Source organism: Balaenoptera borealis (genome assembly GCF_965194805.1).
Source record: "Balaenoptera borealis genome assembly, chromosome: 7".
NCBI lineage: Eukaryota > Metazoa > Chordata > Mammalia > Artiodactyla > Balaenopteridae > Balaenoptera > Balaenoptera borealis.
The window spans coordinates 104,914,816-104,938,908 of NC_138864.1; the positions used below are offsets into that span (position 1 = coordinate 104,914,816).

A 24,093-nucleotide genomic window follows, 5' to 3' on the forward strand; every position below is an offset into this window, starting at 1 on the left:
AAAATTACTGGGCTGGCAGGAACCTTACTGCCCACTTCCCAGCCTCAAGAAACCCATGGGTGTTAATATCCAAGACTCATATATGATTGTAATGCACTTTCAAAAGATTTACCTTGACTTCATATTTGTTATATTTATTGTCTTCCAACTCTTGGAAACAACTTTCTTTTGGTTTTTGCTGCTCAATTGCTATTTTCACTTTGTTTCACATTATCTGTGTAGTCACAGAGAACTAACTTGACTCCGTGAGTCCCAGTGTTCCATCAAAATTATAAAGGTTCTTTGTTTTCTCTTTTAGACACATGGTTTTTTCACTAACAAGTTTTCCCCTGCTTCTGCAATAGTACTTATCATTAGAGATGGTATACCTTAATTAACATAGTAATTACCATAATCACAGTAATCACCATAGTAATTAGGTGTGCAACTCTGAGCTAAGGCTTCAAGGGCTCAAACCCTGGTTCCACCACTTGACTAGGTAAGTGAACTAAATATGTGTTTCAGTTTCCTCATCTGCAGGAACAGGGATAAAAATTGTTCCTACTTCTTCAGATTGTTTTGAGGATTAAACAAGATAATACACAAACAATGCTTAGAAGTATACCTGGAACATCATACAGACTCAATAAATGTTAGCATTTGTATCAGCCTCATATTTTCCATTGAAAATTCCAGAAAAAAGAAGTGAAACCAATGTGATTCAATAAAATGCCAAACTGGGATTTTAAACGCAAGAATTGCACTCAACTGTAATTTCAAAACTCAACAGAAAAGCCATCCTCTGCTTCTCAGTTTTGTGTGTCTTCTTTATTTTTTCTTGTTATCATTGCATTCTTAATTTTCTGGTTTATATTACAATGGAGAGGGGTCAATTAAAGATTGTCTTATGATAATATTTCTTATACCTATTACAACCTTCTATATCATGTATGTGTGCTTGCATTATGCATGTATGTATGTACTTTATTGTATCCTAAATTCAATTTGGGACTCTTTAAAGGACTTGCATTGAATATATTATTTGGATAGAAAAACTAGGAATACCCAAGTCCTGTCTTGGTTTAACCAATCCTCCTATGGAGGCCTCCAAGGAAACATATGCATAAAGAAGGCAAAAAAAAGTACTTTATGATTTGATTTGATTTGCTTCTTAGCTGTGACTTTGGCCTCAGACTCTGTGGTGGAACTTCATAAACCAGGGGAGAAAATGGAGAGTTCCTTGTCTCTACATTAGTTAGGAAAATGAACCAGTTACACAAGCAGGGCCCAATTTTGAGTCGAACTAAGCCAACATGCCCCAGGCCTTCTCAGACTAAAACAATGATCTTTGGACAGTGGCCACATGTGAGAAAGCACATCCACAGTGCAAAAGCTAGATGGCCCGGCCTGTTTAGAGAGAGCGTCCCAGCACCTGTCTATCGCTCTTCCTTCAGGGGCTGCTCCAACGACAGCCCTGGCCACTCATTCTTAGCCAGAAGATGACCCCTCTCAGGAGCACAGCAGGCAAACTTCACATCTGACCCATCCAAATCAACCTCTTCCTCCTTGGGGGTTGGGGAGCACTCGATGATACAGAGTAGAGAGCATTTATTTTCCCTATAAGCCCACAGCAGTTGTTAAAGTCTTTGAAAATTAAAACGTGACTAGTTATTATCTGATGTAGTTTGCTATGCTATACTTCCCTGCTGCTGCTGTTACAATCTGGGAAGTATTTGCAAGACAAAATATTTCTTCAGCGTTCAGTAGCATCATGTTCACAGCGTGAACTTCAAAGAAAACATTTTTACACAGTACTTCCCAACTACAGTGGGGTGTGGTGCAGGCTCACATGGAGGACATACCTGGATCATATATCCTATGAGAATAGCTGCATGGGCTTCCATGGGTCTCTACAAAGTGTTTACAAGATAATGTGCCATTGCAAGAATTTCAGGAAATAGCATACTTTTCAGTGAAAAGGTCTGTGACTCCAGAGACAGAGGGGAAGCATTTAGCATGATAGTGACACAAATCTCTATTCTGTCTTGAGGCTTTTGTACCAGTTTTTTCCTAGGCTCTTATCCTTCTCATAATTCAGGTCTCAGTTTAAATATCACCACCTTCGTGATGATTTCACCATCTTCCCTACAGCCCCACTCTCCCTTTTCCACCATATTCTCTATTTTAACATTGTAATACTTCACATTTTGTAGTTGTTTGTTAATTGACTGCTTGCCCTATTAAACTGCATCTTCCTGAGGGCAGCGACTGTCTTTATTCACCATTGCAGGTCCAGTTCCTGATAAAGACTACTAGTACATAGTAGGCATGTAGTAATCTGTTGAATGAATAACTTGATGAATGTATACAGATTTAGCAATTTTAATTGGCTACCTTCAAAGCAATAACCTATCTCAGCTCCTTTGAAACTTGGAGCACTAAACATAAAATTGAAAATTCTGGGTTTAGTCTCAATTCCTTGATTCAGTATCTGGAAGTCTTGAATATATTACTTAACTTTTATACATCTCTGTAGTCAATGGCGTATTAACATCTACTTTCTTGCCCTCCCACGTAAGACTGTTAGGGCTAATGAGAGAATATATATGAAAGTACTTTAAAGTGAAAAGCATTAAGATGCCTGGGATTGTTATTGTAATACGGTGGAATTCAAGGTAATTAGCACTAAAAACACTTAATATGGATAAATTTATCATCAAAAGAAATCTTTCAGTGAGATACAAAATAAGAAAACTTGGGGAATGATTATTAGAGGCTTATCATCATTACACGTACACATTTGTTTGAATATAAACCCCAAATGAAAAGATTTTTTACCTAAAATTCTAATAGGATTTTGACAATTCAGAGTCTATGATGAGGACAGAAAACAATACACAAAAGTTTTCAGCAATAATTTTTTTTCCTAAACAGCATATAGCTAATTTTATTTGACCCTTCCTGCTGTACATTTTAAGTGAAGTGATCTGAACCCACCCTAGAATTATTTGTATTTGTGACATCATTGTCTTTGCCAGGAAACTATGAAAAGTCTTTTTAATCACAGTGATTAAGTAATCGTATTCCCTTATCCACAGAGGGATGTATTTAAAACCTTAGAGAACTACCACTGAATAATGGCACTTAATATTTTATCACTAATTCAAATCAAATGATAGAGATGGATAGGCTAGTCAGGAATTATTTCAAAGAAATCTTGAAATACACAGGGTTCATTTTTTATGTTAGGTTGTATCTCCTAACACAGCCACTGGGCTATCAAATGGGACCACAGATCACCTAAACTCACAACCGGGCCTTTCCGAACGGAGGGTCTAAAATCTGCAGTAGATCGCTAAGATTTTAAAATAGCACATTACACTAATCTGTAACCACATCATGGCGAAATTATGGTGGTCTAAGAATGCAGTAAAGAAGATGGATGTTGATCACAGTACTCTGTACATTTCTGATTCTTGTTCTTATCAATTCTTAAGATTAAAAAATAATATAATATAGGTAGTGAACTGACTCTGAAAACATTTTTGGTAAATGCCAGCCAAAGTCAACACAAGCTCAAATGTCATTTGGTTTATCCAAGTCCCTGTTCAAAGATATGAAGCGATTCAAAATTTCTGCTCTTACTCAGTCTCCATAAAGTTAGAAAATTTACCTAGACATTGGCAAGGAAACAAATCCTTTCTTTCCATCATATCACTTTACTATTTTTTATTCACTTCCTCTATTTCTATAGAAAGAGAGGGGTGTGTGTGTGTGTCTGTGTGTGTGCATGCACACTTGTGCACTTAAAAGCTCTTGATATTAGAAATACACTTTCTACTTAGATCTGTTGCAGGACTTAGAGGTGCTCAGCTGAAACCATCCTTGAGTTTGCTAAATATGTGACTTTATTTCTATAAACATTTTGTGTGTGGAAGTTGCGAGAAAATTTATGAACTGGTTATATTCTGCTTCAATACCAGTGAAGTAGATTGCTATCATGCTCAAAAGCCAAAAGATGACTTCAAGTAATGCTGAAAAGAAAAAAAATCCAACATGAAATCGTATTCGTTTATTCATATATTAGCATATAATTGCCCAAAGTAGTATCATTTAAATTTTGCATTTACAGCCAACTTTAAAGGCTAAGATGGTTCAAACTGATGAAGCACACCCGTAAAGGTATAAAAAGAAAGTATTATGCAAGCATTGCATAAAAATCTCATTATTTTTTAACAATATCTGATAGTTTGTGCCTATGTAGATAGACCGGATTTAAGAAGAAAAGAAAAACTTTCTCACCCCAAACTACTAGTTAATTACAGTGTTTAACAATGGAAAAATGACTTCCCCCTCCTTCACCACAAGCTAGTTTCTGTGTATAAAAAATATCAGTTCTCTCCTTGGCTTGGGTTAAAGCATATCTAGTAGGACCAGAAAGATATACTCAACTAATTCTTGAAATGTCAGTCTGAAGCTTTTTTTTTTTTTTTTTTTTTTTTTAACAGAGGGCCAATATTATTTCAAGAGATAAACATGGGGATAGAAAAATCAGATATCACTTATTTCCAGAAATGGATGCAACGTGCAATCAAGAACACTGCAGTTTTCTCAAATGCCTCTGAGCACTCTAGAATTTATTGACTCTAGAATTTGTGACAGCTCTGACATATTGTCATTGATAGCTAAGTAAGGAAAGCAAATGTGTTTTCTTTCCTGGTAAAATAAAAGGATTACATGCTAAAATCCTTTTGCTAAGTTCTACACTGATGTTTTGGGTATTTGGGAATTATCCTAGAGGACCAGCTGGAAGAGCATAATTTCCTTCTCTTTAGTGCCTAGGACTGAGGCTGATGGAATTAGGAGTATTTTTTCATGATGTTGATTAAAATTGAAACAGTTATGAGAATGCTGTTTCCTGGAAGGTGAAATATATATAATTGTACATTTGTCAAAACCCATGGAATGCACATCAAGAACCCTAATGTAAACTATGGACTTCGGATGATAATGATGTGTCAATGCAGGTTAATCAACTGTAACACATGTACCACTCTGATTCAGGATGTTGATAGTGGGAGAAGCTGTGTGTATGAGGTCAGGGGTTATATGGGAACTCTCTGTACTTTCCACTCAACTTTGCTGTGGACCTAAAATGGCTCTAAAAAATACAGTCTATTATTTTTTTTAAATGATGGGAACATGACCAAGATGAGAATATTATTGAAAGTAATATTTTTTACCACTTTCTAAGAAATTGTAGGTATTGTATTAAAATGTAAATGTTTCATATATTTTAAACCTCATTAATAGATATTAAATGTTATTATTTCATAAAATAATTCATTAGGCTTTAAAAATTAAATTCTTAATATGTAATAAAGTAAATTAAGTAATTGAATCTTATGGTAATAGAGAGAGATAATGGTGGGAATGTGCTTTCCTTCCTCTTTATCAAAAATTACAGTGAAATGAAGCCAGGCATAAATGAGTACAGATTATGTAATTTCATTTATATGAGCACAAAGGCTGGCAACCCTAGTCTGTGTTGTTCAGAGCTAGGACAGTGACTTCCTAGAGAGATGGGTACTGACTGAGAAAGCACAGCAAGGTTTTGAGGTGCCAGTTGCGGATTTGGGGGTTTGATTGGCTGTTCTGGATACTGGGTTAGGTGTTTTCAGTTTGTAAAAATTCATGGAGCTGTAGACTTATTGCACTTTTCTATATATACGTTATACTTTTTTTAAAGTTAAAAAAAGGCCATAAACATGGTTCTTCATTTCATGAAGTTCTGACTGAAGCAAAGAAGGAACTGAGATGAGGGCATATACATTTTTACATAAGCCTGTGGTTTATATAAGGACAGAGAAGAATGAAAAGGAAGTTAAGAGAGCTTAAAGGAGCTGGGAGGAACGGCCTTTTGGATGTATTGTTAAAACAGGTTAGAATTTCTCAGTGAGCTAATATAAATCATAGGGACGTCTATATAACCTAGACAGCCGGCAAAGAAAAACATAAGATCCGAGGAAAGTTAGAGCTTTCTTAAGCAGGATTAAGGATTACAAGTAAGGTAGGAATTGATAAATAACTTTCTGGGAGACTTGTACCACATCGCTTTTACCTGCCAAAATGTGCATTGTCATTTTTATTTGAATTACTTTTTTAAATGATAGGGCTTATGGCTATTAAATAATTCTATCATGCGGAGTCCACTTTTCTCTGTTCTGTGGGCACGGACAACTCAAGTGGGCTGTGCACTGGTACAACAGTTTCCTCTAGTTCAGCCTGTTGCAAACAATGACCTTCAGCTAAATTCTTTGCACAAGTCATAGATATCTCTTTTATAGCCCATGTCTAAGTGAGTTTCCAACAAGTTTCTTAACCTAGGAGGTGTATTATATTCCCGTACACATTCCGTGAACACTATTTCAAGCAGCAGCCTCCACCTCTTTACCTATCAGGTCATTTTACTCAAGGCAAAATGGATTAGAATGGGCTTTACGTCCTCTTATTCCTATATCTCACCCTAAAGTGCTAATAAAAAATGAAGGGTTCAGAAGGTGATTAAAAGAGAGGAGAGAAAAAGTGAACAATAAAGCCTATTCAACCTTGAGAATAGATGAGTTAAGCCTTGAAGAAATAAGAAGATAATTTCAGACCACACAATATTACTGATTATAAGAAATTTATCAGATGCTTTGGAATCTAAGGTGTGTAAGGAAACGTATGTGAATGAGTGTGTATTTGGGGGGGTATTTATGTGTGTATGTTTGAAACCCAGTAAACATATGCAGAAGATTTACTCTTGTCATGGGGTAGAGGAAAAAATAATAGTTGTCATTCATTGATTATTCACAATTGCCAGGAGTTGTGAATTATCTCATTAAATGCTCATAATAACACTACAAGGTAGGTATGATTATTACTCCCATGCAAAGGTGAGAACATAGAGGTTTATAAAATTTAAGTGGCTTATCCAAGGTCTCTCCACCTAAGTGCAAGAGTTACAACTTTAGTTCATCTCTGTTTCAACTCAAAAGCTCATACTCTTACCCACCACTACTATCTTGATTACTGAATGATCACAAGAGCAAGTAGAGAAACACTGGGCAAGAAAAGAGGACAAAAGAAGAGGATAAGAAATTTAATATCTAAAGGAATATGAAGTAAGAAAAAGGAGAAGTGAGAACTGGAAGAGGGACAAAATACAAATAGCACAGTTCAGGTACATAACAAACATTCAATAAATGTTTGTTGAATGAATGTATATGGCATATACAAATAAATGCCATAAATACACTCTATAAATTTTTAAAAATTATATTTGATAATTTTCCCTTAACTTAGCTACAAAGGTGTTTATATGGTTCAAAAGAAAAGTTATTTTATAGTCATGTTTTTTTAATACACTCAAAAGACCAAATTTAATACATTCAAAACCCAAATCCCCAAAGTGTAACAATTAGGCACCTGAATTAAAAATAATTTTCTCATTCATATCCTTCACTTTCAAACTAACTTCTTGATTAAAGTTTAATGTAATTATATGAGTTAATAACCTTAAAGAGAAAAATAATCAAGCCTCCATTATAATTTTCGGGTAGATTCTTTCTGAAGCAAAATATCACTAGAAAATAATTACCCTTAATAACATGGGAGCTATTCTAACAAATACTTTCTTTCATTAAAAAAGTACATAATTTTGAAGGAAACAGAAGAAACAGTGAGAGAATGAGCCCCATTTGATCTACCCTAGACTCATCAGATGCCAATATCAGCAGTAATATACTTTCCCATGTACTTTGAGAAGGTTGTAAAATTATTCACGTTTCTGTTCCTTTATCTAAGAAGCTGACACTGCTGGGGAAACCTTGTTGATTGGTGCCCTGGAAGAAGCATCTTTTCCAACTTGTGTCTTGTTTTCAAGCTCTCAGTCCCATCCCACTCATCTCATCACCTTTATAAGGTGATCCAAGTACTAACTTCATTAATTCTCTATTGATAAAGTATCCTCCACATATAATACAGTATATCTCTTATTAAGCACTTTCTATATATTATCACCTTATATTTAGATTTCACAGGAACTCTAAAATGTATATACTATTAACATCCCCATTGTATAGATGAGGAAACAAAGATTTAAAGAGGTTTTGTTACTTGACCAAGATCACAAAGTAGTGAGTGCTGAAACTGGATTCAAACTCTGAGTATAAAGTCTGTGTTTCTGATCACTATGATAAATACAAACCATTAAATGTGAACTCCTGCAGAAACTCCCCACCACCTGAGATCCTCTCTGCTCCTTCATTTCTGTCCCCATCCTTCATCCAAGGCTCACTGCTGCATCTCCTGTTTAAACCCAATGCCCACATAACCCACAGTTAGTGAGCCTACGGCACCCCATCTGTTTCTGGGGTTTGCTTATCATTTATCCCTAATTTTTGGCACATGATGAAGTTGATGAATTACAAGAAGAAAGAAGGAGTAAAAGAAACCCAGTGCAGTGGGTGAAGTTGAGCAGGATCCAAGGAAGAACTAAGGCAACTCCATTGATTTGCCTGAAGCTTCGAAGGATGCTGGCTCCATCTTGGTCCACACATAAGTCTTTATATATTAAGGGAGGAAGTGAAAGCCCTTGTTCTTCATGACTATAAAAGAAATTAGACTTAGAACAGTATGGAGGTTCCTTAAAAAACTAAAAATAGAACTACCATATGACCCAGCAATCCCACTACTGGGCATACACCCTGAGAAAAGCATAATTCAAAAAGAGTCATGTACCACAATGTTCATTGCAGCTCTATTTACAATAGCCAGGACATGGAATCAACCTAAGTGTCCATCGACAGATGAATGGATGAAGAAGATGTGGCACATATATACAATGGAATATTACTCAGCTATAAAAAGAAAGGAAATTGAGTTATTTGTAGTGAGGTAGACTGACCTAGAGTCTGTCATACAGAGTAAAGTAAGTCAGAAAGAGAAAAACAAATACTGTATGCTAACACATATATATGGAATCTAAAAAACAAAGGTTCTAATGAACCTAGGGGCAGGCCAGGAATGAAGATGCAGATGTAGAGAATGGACTTGAGGACAAGGGGAGGGGGAAGGGTAAGCTAGGACAAAGTGAGAGAGTAGCACTGACATATATACACTACCAAATGTAAAATAGATAGCTAGTGGGAAGCAGCCGCATAGCACAGGGAGATCAGCTCAGTGCTTTGTGACCACCTAGAGGGGTGGGATAGGGAGGGTGGGAGGGAGATGCAAGAGGGAGGGGATATGGGGATATATGTATACATATAGCCAATTCACTTTGTTATACAGCAGAAACTAACACAACATTGTAAAGCAATTATACTCCAATAAAGATTAAAAAAAAAAAAACTCCCACAGTTTATCAACTTACTCAGAAAACAGAGGCTGGTATAATTGTGCTGCTAAATTTCATGATGGTTTCATTTGTAGGATTAATATTTTATAAGCAGCCTGAAGTTTCCTTAATCAGAAACTGAAATATTACCTAATTTCAAATCAGTCTGTTTATTTATCTCTACAAATTCAATATCACTACACATGCCGTTCGCTTTTTTAAAAATGTATAAATATTTCCAGGAATTACTTCATGACTTGCAAACCTCTATAATCAAGAATAAATTATATAATGTACTTCCAAATTATTAATAATGATTTTCTAAATTTTATTTCAAATACGATAATTATCAAAAAGGATATTTATCTTTAAGGTTAACATAGAACCACTTTATCACATTTGATTTTGCTTCATCTCTATTTACCAAATAAGTAATATCTAATCACAAGGATATTATGCATCATAAATTCTATAGTTGACATTTTATGTCAGTTTTTCCATATATTGGCATTTTATGTCTCATTTTCTACTTATAAAGGTGGATAAAACAAAGTAGTGTCAAGACAATTTCATCAATGGTATATATACTAAAACATTCTACTCAGGGCCCTGTGGTGACCTAAATGGGAAGGGAATCTAAAAAAGAGTGGATATATGTATATGTATCACTGATTCACTTTGCTGTACAGCAGAAACTAACACAACACTGCAAAGCAACTGTACTCCAATAAAAATTAATTTAAAAAAGAAAATGAAAACACTAAATAAAAATGATTTATGCACACAAAAAAATAATGAATTAGCTCTAGTAATGGGGTTGTCACAAACAGTTACAAAGAAAGATCATTTGGGGAAGTAAAGATATTTCTCAAAACCTTCTGGCTTCTAATCAAAGCACAGTGCCTAGAACAGAGCCAGCACTGAAATGATTCTTTGTTCCCTTCCTCCCTCTTTCACTTCTTTACATTCCATTTGTACTTCCATTTTCCCACTTCAGGCACTCTTCTCTCCTGGAGATGATTGGAACCGTCTCTTAACTTGTCATCCCTGTCTTCAATCTCTCCCTCCTGTCTGCAAATTGCTGCCATGGTTATTTTTCTAAAGCACAAATCCTAGCACTTCACTGTCCTGCTCGGAAAGCTTCAGTTCCCTGTGTCACATTCAAACATCAGAGTTTCGCAGGGATTTCTAACCAGGCCCAAGTTCATGTTGCTGGTTTCATCTCCAGGCTGCTCCCACGTCACCCCTTTGAATTCTTACACTGTGGATGCTCACTTTCTCAGAATGCACACTCTTGCCTGTCTTCCATCTACTATTAAACAGTTTTGTCTGCCATGAATAGTTTTTCCCATCTTGTCCACCTAAAGAAATGTCACTTTCTATTTGTAATTTAAATCAGATGTCACCTGTTCTCTGTGTTGTATTCTTTGAGCCCCCCTTATGTAGTTTCCTAATCTCAGCCTTATGTTGGGTTTGTACATGCCATGCCCATGCCGCTATCATATCACTTATCAAATTGATTTATTGTTGGTAACATGTTTGTGTCTCTCCTGTGTTAAGCTATGACATTTGAAAACTCATAGAACCACATTTTATTAATCTTTGTATTTTTGATGCCTAGCAAAGAGGCTTTTTATTAGATACTTTGTAAGATTCTCAATAAAATGTATGTGGGCTAAAGGAATGATTCATAAAAAATAAATAACTAAAAAAACAACAACAGTAAGAACACTTATAGGCATCTATGTTTTAAAAATTACCTTTATCTTTAAAATAATCTTCAGTGAATATAGAGTTGGAAGAGACCTCAGCGTTTAGATTATTTTAGTATAATCCTTCCATCTAAAAGATGAACCATCTTCTATCTTCTCTTCTTTTGTTTTTTTTTTGCTTCTCCTTTTCACCTAACTCTAAAATAAATTCCAAATGGATTATACTCTCTTATAGGGAGAAATCATGATCACTTGATTTTACTGTAAATTGATAATCAGTTAATAAAATTCCTTTCCCACTGAATTCTAACTCATCTTTATCACATCATAAGTTCATATGTATATATATACAAATACATGTACAAACTGATTTATTTATTATTATATATTGATATTTCTGGCTATTTCTATCTGGTTCTATTTACCATTATGTCTGTTCTGGTAATAGTTCCATGCTGGATTCATTATTATAGATTAACGTTATGCTTAAATGTTAACCGTTTGGTAGGAATATTTTTTTCTTCAAAATCATTTTAGTTACTTTTACTCATTTATTCTCACAATTAAAATTTTAAATATTATTTCAAATTCCAGAAAATACTCCTTTGTCATTTTGGTTGGAACTATACTAAGCCTGAATACAGATTAATTCAGAAAAGATTAACATGTTTCCTCTAATTAGTTTTTCTGTCTACAAACAAAGGATGTCTCTCAATAAAGTTGTCTTCATATGTCTTTAATATTTTTTGGTTCAATTTATTCCAAGATATTTTCTATATATTTTTGCAAAGAGTCTCATTTCCCATAATTGTCAATGATTTCTAACATTGTATGTAGGAAAGTTCTTAATGTTTTAATATTAATTTTATATTTGATCATCTTAAAGTAAGTACTTCTAGTTTTCAATTTATTGTCTTGAGATCAAATCATTTGAAAATAATCATAATACTTTTTCCTTTTTAGTAGTAATCTCTGTTATTTTTGTTTGTTGTTTTATCACATTGGTTAAAATTTATAGAATATTAATAATAGTGCTAATAGGACTAATCCACCTCTGTAATAGGAATAACTATAAATATATAACCAGTTATAGGCTGAGAGAGATGTGCTTATCATGTTAAACATTTATTCCATTTCTAGTTTGTTTTTGTACTTGTAACAGAAATGAGGGTTATATTTTAATCAAATGCTTTTACAGAATCTTATATTTGTCATTGTCTTATTTGACTTATTAGTGCATTTGTAATGCATTTCCTAATATTAAGCAGTATTTATTTCTTTTAGATAGCTTAAAGGTACTTTACGTGAAGAAATTTGCTTTAAAACCGTCTGCAGTGTTCAGAGACTCTCAAAATTGGATATTTGGAAAATTTGCAGTAAGTCCCTAAAATCAATAAGGTTTCTAAAGAAAAGAAAGTGCTGATAAATTCCATCTCTATACCAGTCTCTGTAATCAGGCAAGTGTTTACGTATGTTTCTTAGAATATTGAGCATTGAAATGGTTAGACCACTACCTCACTGTGAGTTTAGGAAAGCTGCTTCATTCAGGGAATTCAATCACAGCATGAAGGTTTGTTGGCATTAAATAATTCCAAAATTGATTCCTCTCTCAGATTCCCACAAATTCTATATGATTTTAACTGTTTCCTGTAGCCTAACAAAAATTCACCCACCTAGAGAAGCAAAGAGATTCAGAGACCACGGCATCACCCCTTTCTCAGGTTTTCACCTCTCTGCTCACTTTGTTTAAACTTTCCCCCTAAGTCAATGATAGAAGCTTCCTAAATGTCCCTTTCACCCACTGGGAGTGCCTCATGACAACTAAGTTTGTAGTTACTTGATCCTTGCCACTGATAATTTGGAACAGGTCTGACATCCAACCTAAGTTTAGCTAATGAGATTCAAGTTTCCAAGAAGTTAGAACTGGGACCTAAAATACATATATGTTAATCTTAGCACATGTCCTGAACAAACAGCAACTAAATTCTAGAAATGTAGATGGTCTTCTGCTCCTACGCTGTGGACCTAGACGTAGAAAAAACCAATATAAAGAGAACCAAACAAAGCAGACAGAGGGATATTTGGATTTCTGAGTGGTTTTAGTACTTATAACCACTTCTTTTCTTACACCTTTCTATAGTCTGCCATGGGGTTTCTTGACACACCCTCATAAATCGTTCCTTTTAGCTTAAAGCAAGCTTAAGTTGGTTTCTGTTACCTACAGTCAAACAACCCTGCTTAGTATGCTGCTGTGCCTATCCTGCCCTGCTCAACTATAGAGAAGTAAGGAGACATCTCTGCAATTCTGTCCAACACTTTTTCTTTATGATGCATAAGGTTCTCACGGCAACAGAAAAATCTTTGATTCTATACAAGATGTACAGTATTAATATTTTATTGCCTACAGACCACACCAGAGTAAGGAATTGACATTGTTGCTTAAGTACCTGAAAAATCTGAACTCTTCTTCTTTATTTTATGTTTTTCTTTTGATAAATCTTTGCATTTAAAAAATTTATAGAAATAGCATTTTGTTCAAGTGGTAGAAATAAAAGTAATCCTAAAAGGCAGGCCTTTGTTTCCCTCCAGCTTCCCAAGTAAAATTTTGTTAAATAACATTGCTTATTAGCTGCAAGAAAATTCATTGTCTCCTTAGAAATAGGTAAGTTTGCTTCTCTCATGTAATGAAACATACATTCCATTGAATGTCTCCTTATATTTTAGCTGCTTAGGAAGCTCAGAACTTAACGTAGTCCTTCATTCTGGTTACTAAATTTGTTTCTTCCCCCTTCAATGGTTTTGATGGTGTACTTCTACTTGAATAGCCCTATGTGCCTTCTTTTTAATCAGAAACAGGCAAGGTATTAATAATAAATGAATACTAACAGTAAGCCAATAATGAAATCAAAAAATTGATAAATATCCTGAAAATTACTGAAAATCAAATTATATATCCCATGATAATCTGCTTATGCTCAGGTCCCTTACTCTATTATTATAACCGTACTATTATTACCAGCTATTGGAACACAGAAAAATTTCAAGCTATTTGCAAAATAAATTTCCAAGGAGTTCAGAGAGATTCTCTTTTAAGTTCATACACTAAAATTCATGTATTTTCCATGATCTTCATCCGGAGTGCACTTACTCTTGTATCAGACACAGTTCTATTATGCTTCAGTGGGTTCCTATTGCTTTCAAGATGAAGAACAAATCTTAAGAATGACCTGTAAGATATCTCATGATCTATCTGGTCCTGTCTAGTGCTTTATCCTTGTCTCTTACTCTCATCTCCAGATTCCAGCTGTCTCTAACTCCCTAGAATAGGGACATATTTCCCTATTATAAACTTTTAGTCCAACATACCTCTTCTTTCAATACTCATTGCAGATTATATAATTACACCTTTGTGTGCTTATTTGATTGATATCTAAGTTCCCCAAGAAACATGTCTGTTTTGACTCTTTTTACCAGTGATATATCTTTAGTACCTATCATAATGCTTACCACATTCTATGTGCTCAATAAATATCTCTTGACTAAGTTAATGAAATTTTATGTGTGTTTCTGTGTCCGTGGTAGATTGAAAGAAGCAAATTATGGAAGGGATCAGTCCAAAAAACAATCACAGCAACAGTAGTCTGATAATGTAGAAGGGGAAAAAAAACTATAAAAAGTGGACAGAAGAACTCAAAAATCATTGGACTCTACAGGCAAATTGTCTTAATAATCGTTAGACATTATGACTTTTTCAGTAGTCTTTAACAGCATCATTATATTACAGTATAGCATAATAATTAAAGTCATCAAGGAAGGGGTAGGTCTATGGTTAAGAGAGAAATTGGTAATTCAACTTTCAAATACTTTAATCCAGTGTTTCTTTAAAAGACTTCCCTGTCTTCTGGAGATGAGCTTCAGTTAATGAAAAAATATATTCATTTGCATTCCTCTTCCCACTTCTTAACAATTTGGATAAATAAAGTGCTCCCCAACAGTCCATCACGTTAGGGTAAATAACGTATTGTATTGTAACACTTGTATTGTAACACTCCTCTTTTGCTCCATTTAATAATTGTAAGAAAATTATTTTCAAATTCCCCTTACTATTTATATTTTTAACAAAAGGAACTATGTTATGTAATGTTTCACCAAAATTCTGGTGAAAAAGAGGATACTTTATGTTGAATGTAAACCAAATTGTGTCTCACGTTGCCTGAACAAAGCAAAAGAAGAAGTTTCCACTTGAATTCTAAATTGAAGATGACCTTGTGTTTTTTTGAGAAAGGCTGGCAGCTGAGGTCACTGGAGTGTATTATGATGGACAGTGCAGCGCCGGGCATCCTGCTCAGAGGCATGTCCATTGTGTGGATTACAGCCAAACAGAAAGAATTAGACAGCTCAGAGCATTCTATCATTTCATTTGAAAATAATGGTCAAAGTCATGGGCAGCAACCATTACAACTTTCATGAAAGAACAGCAGAATTCAATAGTTCCATCACTTCAGACAGGCAGTTTGGCTGTTCTCAGCCGAACACTATGAATCCAGCGTATTCTGTACCAATTTCTTGTGACAGCTCACAGAAGCAGCATTTCTGCTTCTGCAGTAGGCAAATCTCATCTACACTTGATTGTATGTAGTTCTACCTTACACGATGTAGCTCATTGCTTCAAATTGACCCAATCATTGAAAGAAATACAATGAAAAACAAGATGCAGAAACTTAACACAGCACTCTTAGAATGTAAATATACAGCAACTCCAAATCATCCACTCTCCTCAAGTCATCTTACTGTTTAAAATGCTTAAAATAGGTTTCAAAACAAAATGTCTACAATTCCTTCTTTAATAACGGCATTAACAAAACATTTTCAAAGAAATCTAATCTGTTGCAGGGGTTCCAAATGAGTCTCCTAAGTTACTTCTGAAATAGTGATATTTTGATTGATAGAAGCTTATTTTTAACTTCTGCTTCTTTCAGGAGCAGATTAATGGTAGCACCAAAAAAGATATGTTTGAGATTTAAAAGCAGGTGGAAAAACTCACACTTCTGATTAAAAGGGGAACTGCTTCTAATCCTGTGCTTTCCACTCTGCTTGAGTATGCTCTATATATAGGGAGAAAAAACACACCCTGTCACTTCTAAAGTATTTAGATTAAAAAAAAAAAAGTTGTGACTTACCGTTAAAATTTACAGCCCGAATATAACCAAGTAGTTCTTTCCCATCAATGGTACTCATTCGTGGGCAAAGGCCGACGTATCCAGGGCAGAGATCTTTGTGCATATTGTGCAGGGCATAAGCCATGGAATACACAGCATCAATTACAAATTGGACCTTTCCTTCCTGTTCGTAAGATGAATCCCGAGCAATTCGCTCCAGGCCTGTACAAGAAAAGGGAAACCATCAACTGGGGTTAGATTTCACTAAAAATTTGGCATGAGGGCTAAGATTTTCATCATTTGAGGCACACATAAATGAGACAAAACTATTTGATTTTACTCCTGATTATTTTAGTCCTATACTTACTGAGTTTTTAAACTGGGTATTGAATGTTTTATTGTGAAAGAACGGAAACTATTTCATTAGCAACAAAAAGATATAAAGTAAATAAAAGACATATAGTTTCATTATCTTCATTTCTACCTTATGAGCTCTCTGATACTGTACATGCTGGTAATTACCTAGCATTTTGGTAGTGATTTGATCTTTTAAGTAAAATGTGTAGACTGTTGTTCTTTTCATCCACCTCAGCTCCAAGGGCATCATTTAATAAGTTGCCCAAAGTAAGATCTCCCCCTCCACCCCACGTCTGTCCTTGTTTAGAATGTGCTCTGTTTGGGAGCTCTTTTTGTAAATATTAAATGACAATATTTCCTTAAATGAACTGCTTATCTTTAGAAGAATCATTCAATTTATTTTCTTCTTGAACTCAACTTTTTACTTGTTTTTATTGTTTAATTTTTTCCAGCTTATTGATATATAATTGACATATAACACTGTGTAAGTTTAATAAATACAACACGGTGATTTAATATACATACATATTGTGAAATGATTACCTCCAAAAGGTTAGTTAACATATCCACCACCTCACATAGTTGCCTTTTTTATTCCTTGTGGTGAGAACTTTTAAGATCCAATCTCTTAGAAACTTCAAGTATACAACACTGTGTTGTTAACTATAGTCATCTTGCTGTACATTAGATAAAAGATGTAGAGCTCTCAAAATGAATGTCATTCAGAATAATTGTACCTGTTTTTAGGTATATTTAGGGCTGAGAACTGGCATTGGAGATTACCTTTAGCTTGGCCTTTATCATTTAACATATAATAGAAACATAGAATTAAAAATGGAAGATAAAATTAATGTTAAAAGTTAGATAGTGTATAATTAGTTATAATCCAACATTCTCATTTTGAAGATGAAGAAACTCAGTTTGTGGAGGTGAAATTCGCTTAGGACACACAAAGCAGACACAGGAACCACTGCCAGGTCTCAGATATTGAATTCCAATATTCTCTCAATCCCCAGGAAAATGGGGTAGATGGCAAGAATGCTGGACACGCAAGAAAAAAAACGACAGATAGGACACTGAGGACTTATTAAGGAGATAGAAAAGGATCTATCATTTCCACATCCCCCCAAACCTTATACATCTGGTACCACTGGGAGAGACCAAAAGCAAGCACTTTAAATCTTCCCATAAATGTCAGTTAGTAAACTTTAATAAAAGTCTTTAAGTTCAACAAATATTTCCTTTCTTCACAAAAATGCATATTTCCTCTAAATTTAGAGACGTGAATTAAGATGGTTGTCTTATATTTGGGTTTTTACACTCTGACAAAACCAGTGACTTTCTTCTAGACAAATGGTAGTGTTCAATTCATTCATTTTTATTAATCAGATCATTGAACCTTTTTTCCTCTGGTCTCAATCACTTGCTCCACCCAGACCCTTTAAATGCTGTTTGTTGGTGCTCTATTCCCTGCAGTCTTTTGTGATGCTAAATTCTGCTCCTCCCTTTCAACACACCTTTTCAGACTTTTTTGATGACTCAACATTCCATTCCCCAAGATTGAGTCCTCTTTTATTTTTCCCAACCTCAGAATCCATTCATTCTCAACTATTACTATTGCTAGGGTCTAGAAATAGAAACTGGAATCCAAAATTTTAGTTATAGAGTCCAAAACATTAGATCAACTTATAGTATCAATTTAATTCATTGTGGAATCTAGCTTTCTGGACTTTACTGTCATCTAACTTCCAACCCACATTTCCAATTGCATACCATATTTCTATTTAGTCTGCTTCCATATCAAACTCATAAGATCCAAAACCAGGCTATCATTGTAGGGAATCACATTATTATTTTCTTAAAACCTCCTATTGAGGATTTGGCAGGCTTAGGAACACAAAGAGAGAAGGCAGATCTAACAAAGAACCTCTTTGAGGTGCCAAAAGGTATACTGTCTCCTTCAACCTGCCTTAGTTGAGTGATCTAAGCTAAGATCCATGCAGATATGGGGGTACTGTCCTCTCCCTATCTCTGTGTCCTAGGACAGTACTGTGTGTGTTCAGAATATCACCAAGTAACCTATGAAAGCAGCCCTTTCAGCTTTCCATAGTTTTAACCACAAAATAGACAATTCATAAATAAATACTGATGAATGGTCACAGAAACCAACAATATTCAGTTATATCTTTAAAGACCTTATCTGGTGACAAATGGCTCTGGTTAGTCCAGGACTGAGGAGTTTCTCAGGATGTAGGATCACAACCTGGACAGTCCTGGGCAGACCAGCATGGTTGCTTATGAAAAAGGAGGCAAATGATGAGGGAAATTTAATGATAAAAGACTGAAATAACTACACTGAGGGTAGGTCCCTAGGTCTATATGGAGAGATCCTTGTGTTTCATTTATTTTGCATCACTGAACTTGATAACTGAAAAGGAAGACTAGGCATCCCAGAGCAGTTGTTCCCATCATAGTTATCTTCTTAAGTACAGATTCTGCAGTGCCATCCAGACTTAATGAATCAGAATCTCCCAACTTGAGGACATGAATAATCTGTAATTTCAAAACATAGATATCTAAGTGTCTTAGTCAGTTTGGGTTACTATAACAAAGTACCACAGACTGGGTGGCTGGTAAACAACAGGAATTTATTTCTCAGAGCTCTGAGTCTGGACTTCCAGGCTCAGGATGCCAGCATGGACAGGTTCTGGTGAAGGCTCTCTTCTGGGTTGCAGGTGGCTGTTTTCTTACATCCTCAATATGGCAGAAAGCAGAGAGGAAGCAAGCTCTCTTATGACTCTTAGAAGGGCACTAATCCTATTCATGAGGGCTCTACCCTCAAGATGGTATCTGATCCTAATTACCTCCCAAAGGCCCACCTCTAATACCATCACATTAGGGGGTAGGGTTTTAACATAGGAACACGGTGGGGGAGGGAACACAAGCATTCAGTCTATAGCTGAATATATATATATATATATAGTCATATTCCAGGTTATGTTGATTGTATTGCTGCTCTGTAAACTCTTCTGCTGTGTGCTCACATGCAAACACACACACACACACACACGCGCACACACACACACACACACTTTAAAGAAAAAAGAGGAATTCCATGTCTCCATTACTAAAGGAGTATGGTCAGCAGGCATAGGATTGGCAGAAAATGCCAAAGCCAAATTGATTCAAAGAAAGTAATGACCATGAGAACTTAAGGCATTTGGAAATCTTCCACAATCCATGGGATATATAGAAGAGCTAGATGTGTATGATTATTTTATATTTTTAAATTTACTCTATCCCCAAATGTTCTGAATTTAACATACTAGGATTTTATTTTAATGCTACTGCAACCTCCTACAAGTCTGTAAGATATTTCTGAGCATTCAATAATTGAGATAAAATTATAAACAACAGTTTCCTGATATACTTTTAATATAGATACCCCAACTTAATAGACATACTCTTCCTTAGATTCCCCCCAATATTTTTCCACCTTCATGTATAATGGATTTATATTAATTCTGAAACACCACACCATCTTATTAAAGGAAAATATTTAAATTTTCACTAGTGAAACTATTTATTTCCTTGACTAGTTATAAACTCCAATTAGTTTGAGTAAAGATTAAATATATACAACTTTGTTTTTTTTTTCTTTTAAAGTAAACGTTCATAAGGCTCTCTAGTAACTATTGCCACACAAGTCAATGGACACTATAAGATATTTTTCATAAATCAATGTATGTACATGGTGACAAACTAAAAGACTGATCACTATTACCATTTCTAAATTTGAAAGGAAATTATCTGACTTCTTTTCAGGCTGTTTAGACAAGGTATTTCTCTATTCCCTAAAACTTCAAACTCATAATGACACTTAAGATTTTACAAGATCTAGAGTTTGCCCCTCACTTCCTATATCTGCCTTTCTTGATCATCTAAGAGAATAATTTAGGAAGCTGACAGTGACTCATCAACTTAATTGCCTGTAAAATCTCATTATGCTATCTTTTCTAAAGTTAGCGTTAATGTATTGCTACAAAGTGCTAAACATTGTTAAAGGCTGTATGTCAGCCATCCATTTAAAACACTGATTGTAAAGTTGTGATGTGTTTTAGTGTATAGCTTGAAATTAACAACATATAGCTAAGAGTTTGTGTGGTGGGAGATGAAGTCAGCCTCATAAATTTTATAGCAAGATTGTTTTATGTTTTCATTAATGAAATCGAAAACCCTGACAGTATCTCTGTCCCTGGAACACACAGTAAATTCTTATTGGTTGGAGGTCTGGGCAAGATGGCGGAAGAGTAAGATGCGGAGATCACCTTCCTTCCCACAGATACATTAGAAATACATCTGCACATGGAACTGCTCCTACAGAACACCCACTGAACGCTGGCAGAAGACTTCAGACCTCCCAAAAGCTTTATTTTATTTTATTTTATTTTATCCTCTTTCTTTCTTTCTTTCTTTCTATTTTTTCTCCCTTTTATTCTGAGCCGTGTGGATGAAAGGCTCTTGGTGCTCCAGCCAGGCATCAGGGCTGTGCCTCTGAGGTGGGAGAGCCAACTTCAGGACACTGGTCCACAAGAGACCTCCCAGCTCCACGTAATACCAAACGGTGAAAATCTCTCAGAGATCTCCATCTCAACATCAAGACCCAGCTTCACTCAATGACCAGCAAGCTACAGTGCTGGACACCCTATGCCAAACAACTAGCAAGACAGGAACACAGCCCCATCCATTAGCAGAGAGGCTGCCTAAAATCATAATAAGGCCACAGACACCCCAAAACACACCACCAGACGTGGACGTGCCCACCAGAAAGACAAGATCCAGCCTCATCCACCAGAACACAGGCACTAGTCCCCTCCACCAGGAAGCCTACACAACCCACTGAACCAACCTTAGCCACTGGGGACAGATACCAAAAACAACGGGAACTACGAACCTGCAGCCTGTGAAAAGGAGACCCCAAACACAGTAAGATAAGCAAAATGAGAAGACAGAAAAACACACAGCAGATGAAGGAGCAGGGTCAAAACACACTAGACCTAACAAATGAAGAGGAAATAGGCAGTCTACCTAAAAAAGAATTCAGAATAATGATAGTAAAGATGATCCAAAATCTTGGAAATAGTATGGAGAAAATACAAGAAACGTTTAACAAGGACCTAGAAGAACTAAAGAGCAAACAAACAATGATGAACAACACAATAAATGAAATTAAAAATACTCTAGACGGGATCAATAGCAGAATAACTGAGGCAGAAGAACGGATAAGTGACCTGGAAGATAAAAGAGTGGAAATAACTACTGCAGAGCAGAATAAAGAAAAAAGAATGAAAAGAACTGAGGACAGTCTCAGAGACCTCTGGGACAACATTAAACACACCAACATTCGAATTATAGGGGTCCCAGAAGAAGAAGAGAAAAAGAAAGGGACTGAGAAAATATTTGAAGAGATTATAGTTGAAAACTTCCCTAATATGGGAAAGGAAATAGTTAATCAAGTCCTGGAAGCACAGAGAGTCCCATACAGGATAAATCCAAGGAGAAACATGCCAAGACACATATTAATCAAACTATCAAAAATTAAATATAAAGAAAACATATTAAAAGCAGCAAGGGAAAAACAACAAATAACACACAAGGGAATCCCCATAAGGTTAACAGCTGATCTTTCAGCAGAAACTCTGCAAGCCAGAAGGGAGTGGCAGGATATACTTAAAGTGATGAAGGAGAAAAACCTACAACCAAGATTACTCTACCCAGCAAGGATCTCATTCAGATTTGATGGAGAAATTAAAACCTTTACAGACAAGCGAAAGCTGAGAGAGTTCAGCACCACCAAACCAGCTTTACAACAAATGTTAAAGGAACTTCTCTAGGCAAGCAACACAAGAGAAGGAAAACACCTATAATAACAAACCCAAAACATTTAAGAAAATGGGAATAGGAACATACATATCGATAATTACTTTAAATGTAAATGGATTAAATGCTCCCACCAAAAGACACAGACTGGCTGAATGGATACAAAAACAAGACCCATATATATGCTGTCTACAAGAGACCCACTTCAGACCTAGGGACACATACAGACTGAAAGTGAAGGGATGGAAAAAGATATTCCATGCTAATGGAAATCAAAAGAAAGCTGGAGTAGCAATTCTCATATGAAACAAAATAGACTTTAAAATAAAGACTATTACAAGAGACAAAGAAGGACACTACGTAATGATCAAGGGATCCATCCAAGAAGAAGATAAAACAATTGTTAATATTTAGGCACCCAACATAAGAGCACCTCAATACATAAGGCAAATACTAACAGCCATAAAAGGGGAAATCGACAGTAACACAATCGTAGTAGGGGACTTGAACACCCCACTTTCACCAATGGACAGATCATCCAAAATGAAAATAAATAAGGAAACACAAGCTTTAAATGATACATTAAACACGATGGACTTAATTGATATTTATAGGACATTCCACCCAAAAACAACAGAATACACATTTTTCTCAAGTGCTCATGGAACATTCTCCAGGATAGATCATATCTTGGGTCACAAATCAAGCCTTGGTAAATTTAAGAAAATTGAAATTGTATCAAGTATCTTTTCTGACCACAACGCTATGAGACTAGATATCAATTACAGGAAAAGATCTGTAAAAAATACAAACATGGAGGCTGCACAATACACTACTTAATAACGAAGTGATCACTGAAGAAAACAAAGGGGAAATCAAAAAAAACCTAGAAACAAATAACAATGGAGACACGACGACCCAAAACCTATGCGATGCAGCAAAAGCAGTTCTAAGAGGGAAGTTTATAGCAATACAAGCCTACCTCAAGAAACAGGAAACATCTCGAATAAACAACCTAACCTTGCACCTAAAGCAATTAGAGAAAGAAGAACAAAAAAACCCCAAAGCTAGCAGAAGGAAAGAAATCATAAAGATCAGATCAGAAATGAATGAAAAAGAAATGAAGGAAACAATAGCAAAGGGCAACAGAACTAAAAGCTGGTTCTTTGAGAAGATAAACAAAATTGATAAACCATTAGCCAGACTTATCAAGAAAAAAAGGGAGAAGACTCAAATCCATAGAATTAGAAATGAAAAAGGAGAAGTAACCACTGACACTGCAGAAATAAAAACGATCACGAGAGATTACTACAAGCAACTCTATGCCAATAAAATGGACAACCTGGAAGAAATGGACAGATTCTTAGAAATGCACAACGTGCCGAGACTGAACCAGGAAGAAATAGAAAATATGAACAGACCAATCACAAGCACTGAAATTGAAACTGTGATTAAAAATCTTCCAACAAACAAAAGCCCAGGACCAGATGGCTTCACAGGCGAATTCTATCAAACATTTAGAGAAGAGCTAACACCTATCCTTCTCAAACTCTTCCAAAATATTGCAGAGGGAGGAACACTCCTCAAATCATTCAACGAGGCCACCATCACCCTGATACCAAAA

The 24,093-nt window shown here is 35.4% G+C and overlaps 1 protein-coding gene across 2 annotated transcripts in view; it reads right to left on the minus strand.

Annotated features, from left to right (window-relative positions):
• LOC309632456 (metabotropic glutamate receptor 8) overlaps positions 1-24,093 on the minus strand; it is a 646,966-nt gene that overhangs the window by 140,975 nt on the left and 481,898 nt on the right. Inside the window, exon 6 of one of the 2 annotated variants that reach the window (XM_082400086.1) lies at positions 16,250-16,454. In XM_082400086.1, the coding sequence (XP_082256212.1) occupies positions 16,250-16,454 (205 nt within the window). Of the gene's footprint in view, positions 1-4,484; positions 16,455-24,093 lie in introns of those variants that run through there. The other variant, XM_082400087.1, reaches the window with a different exon arrangement.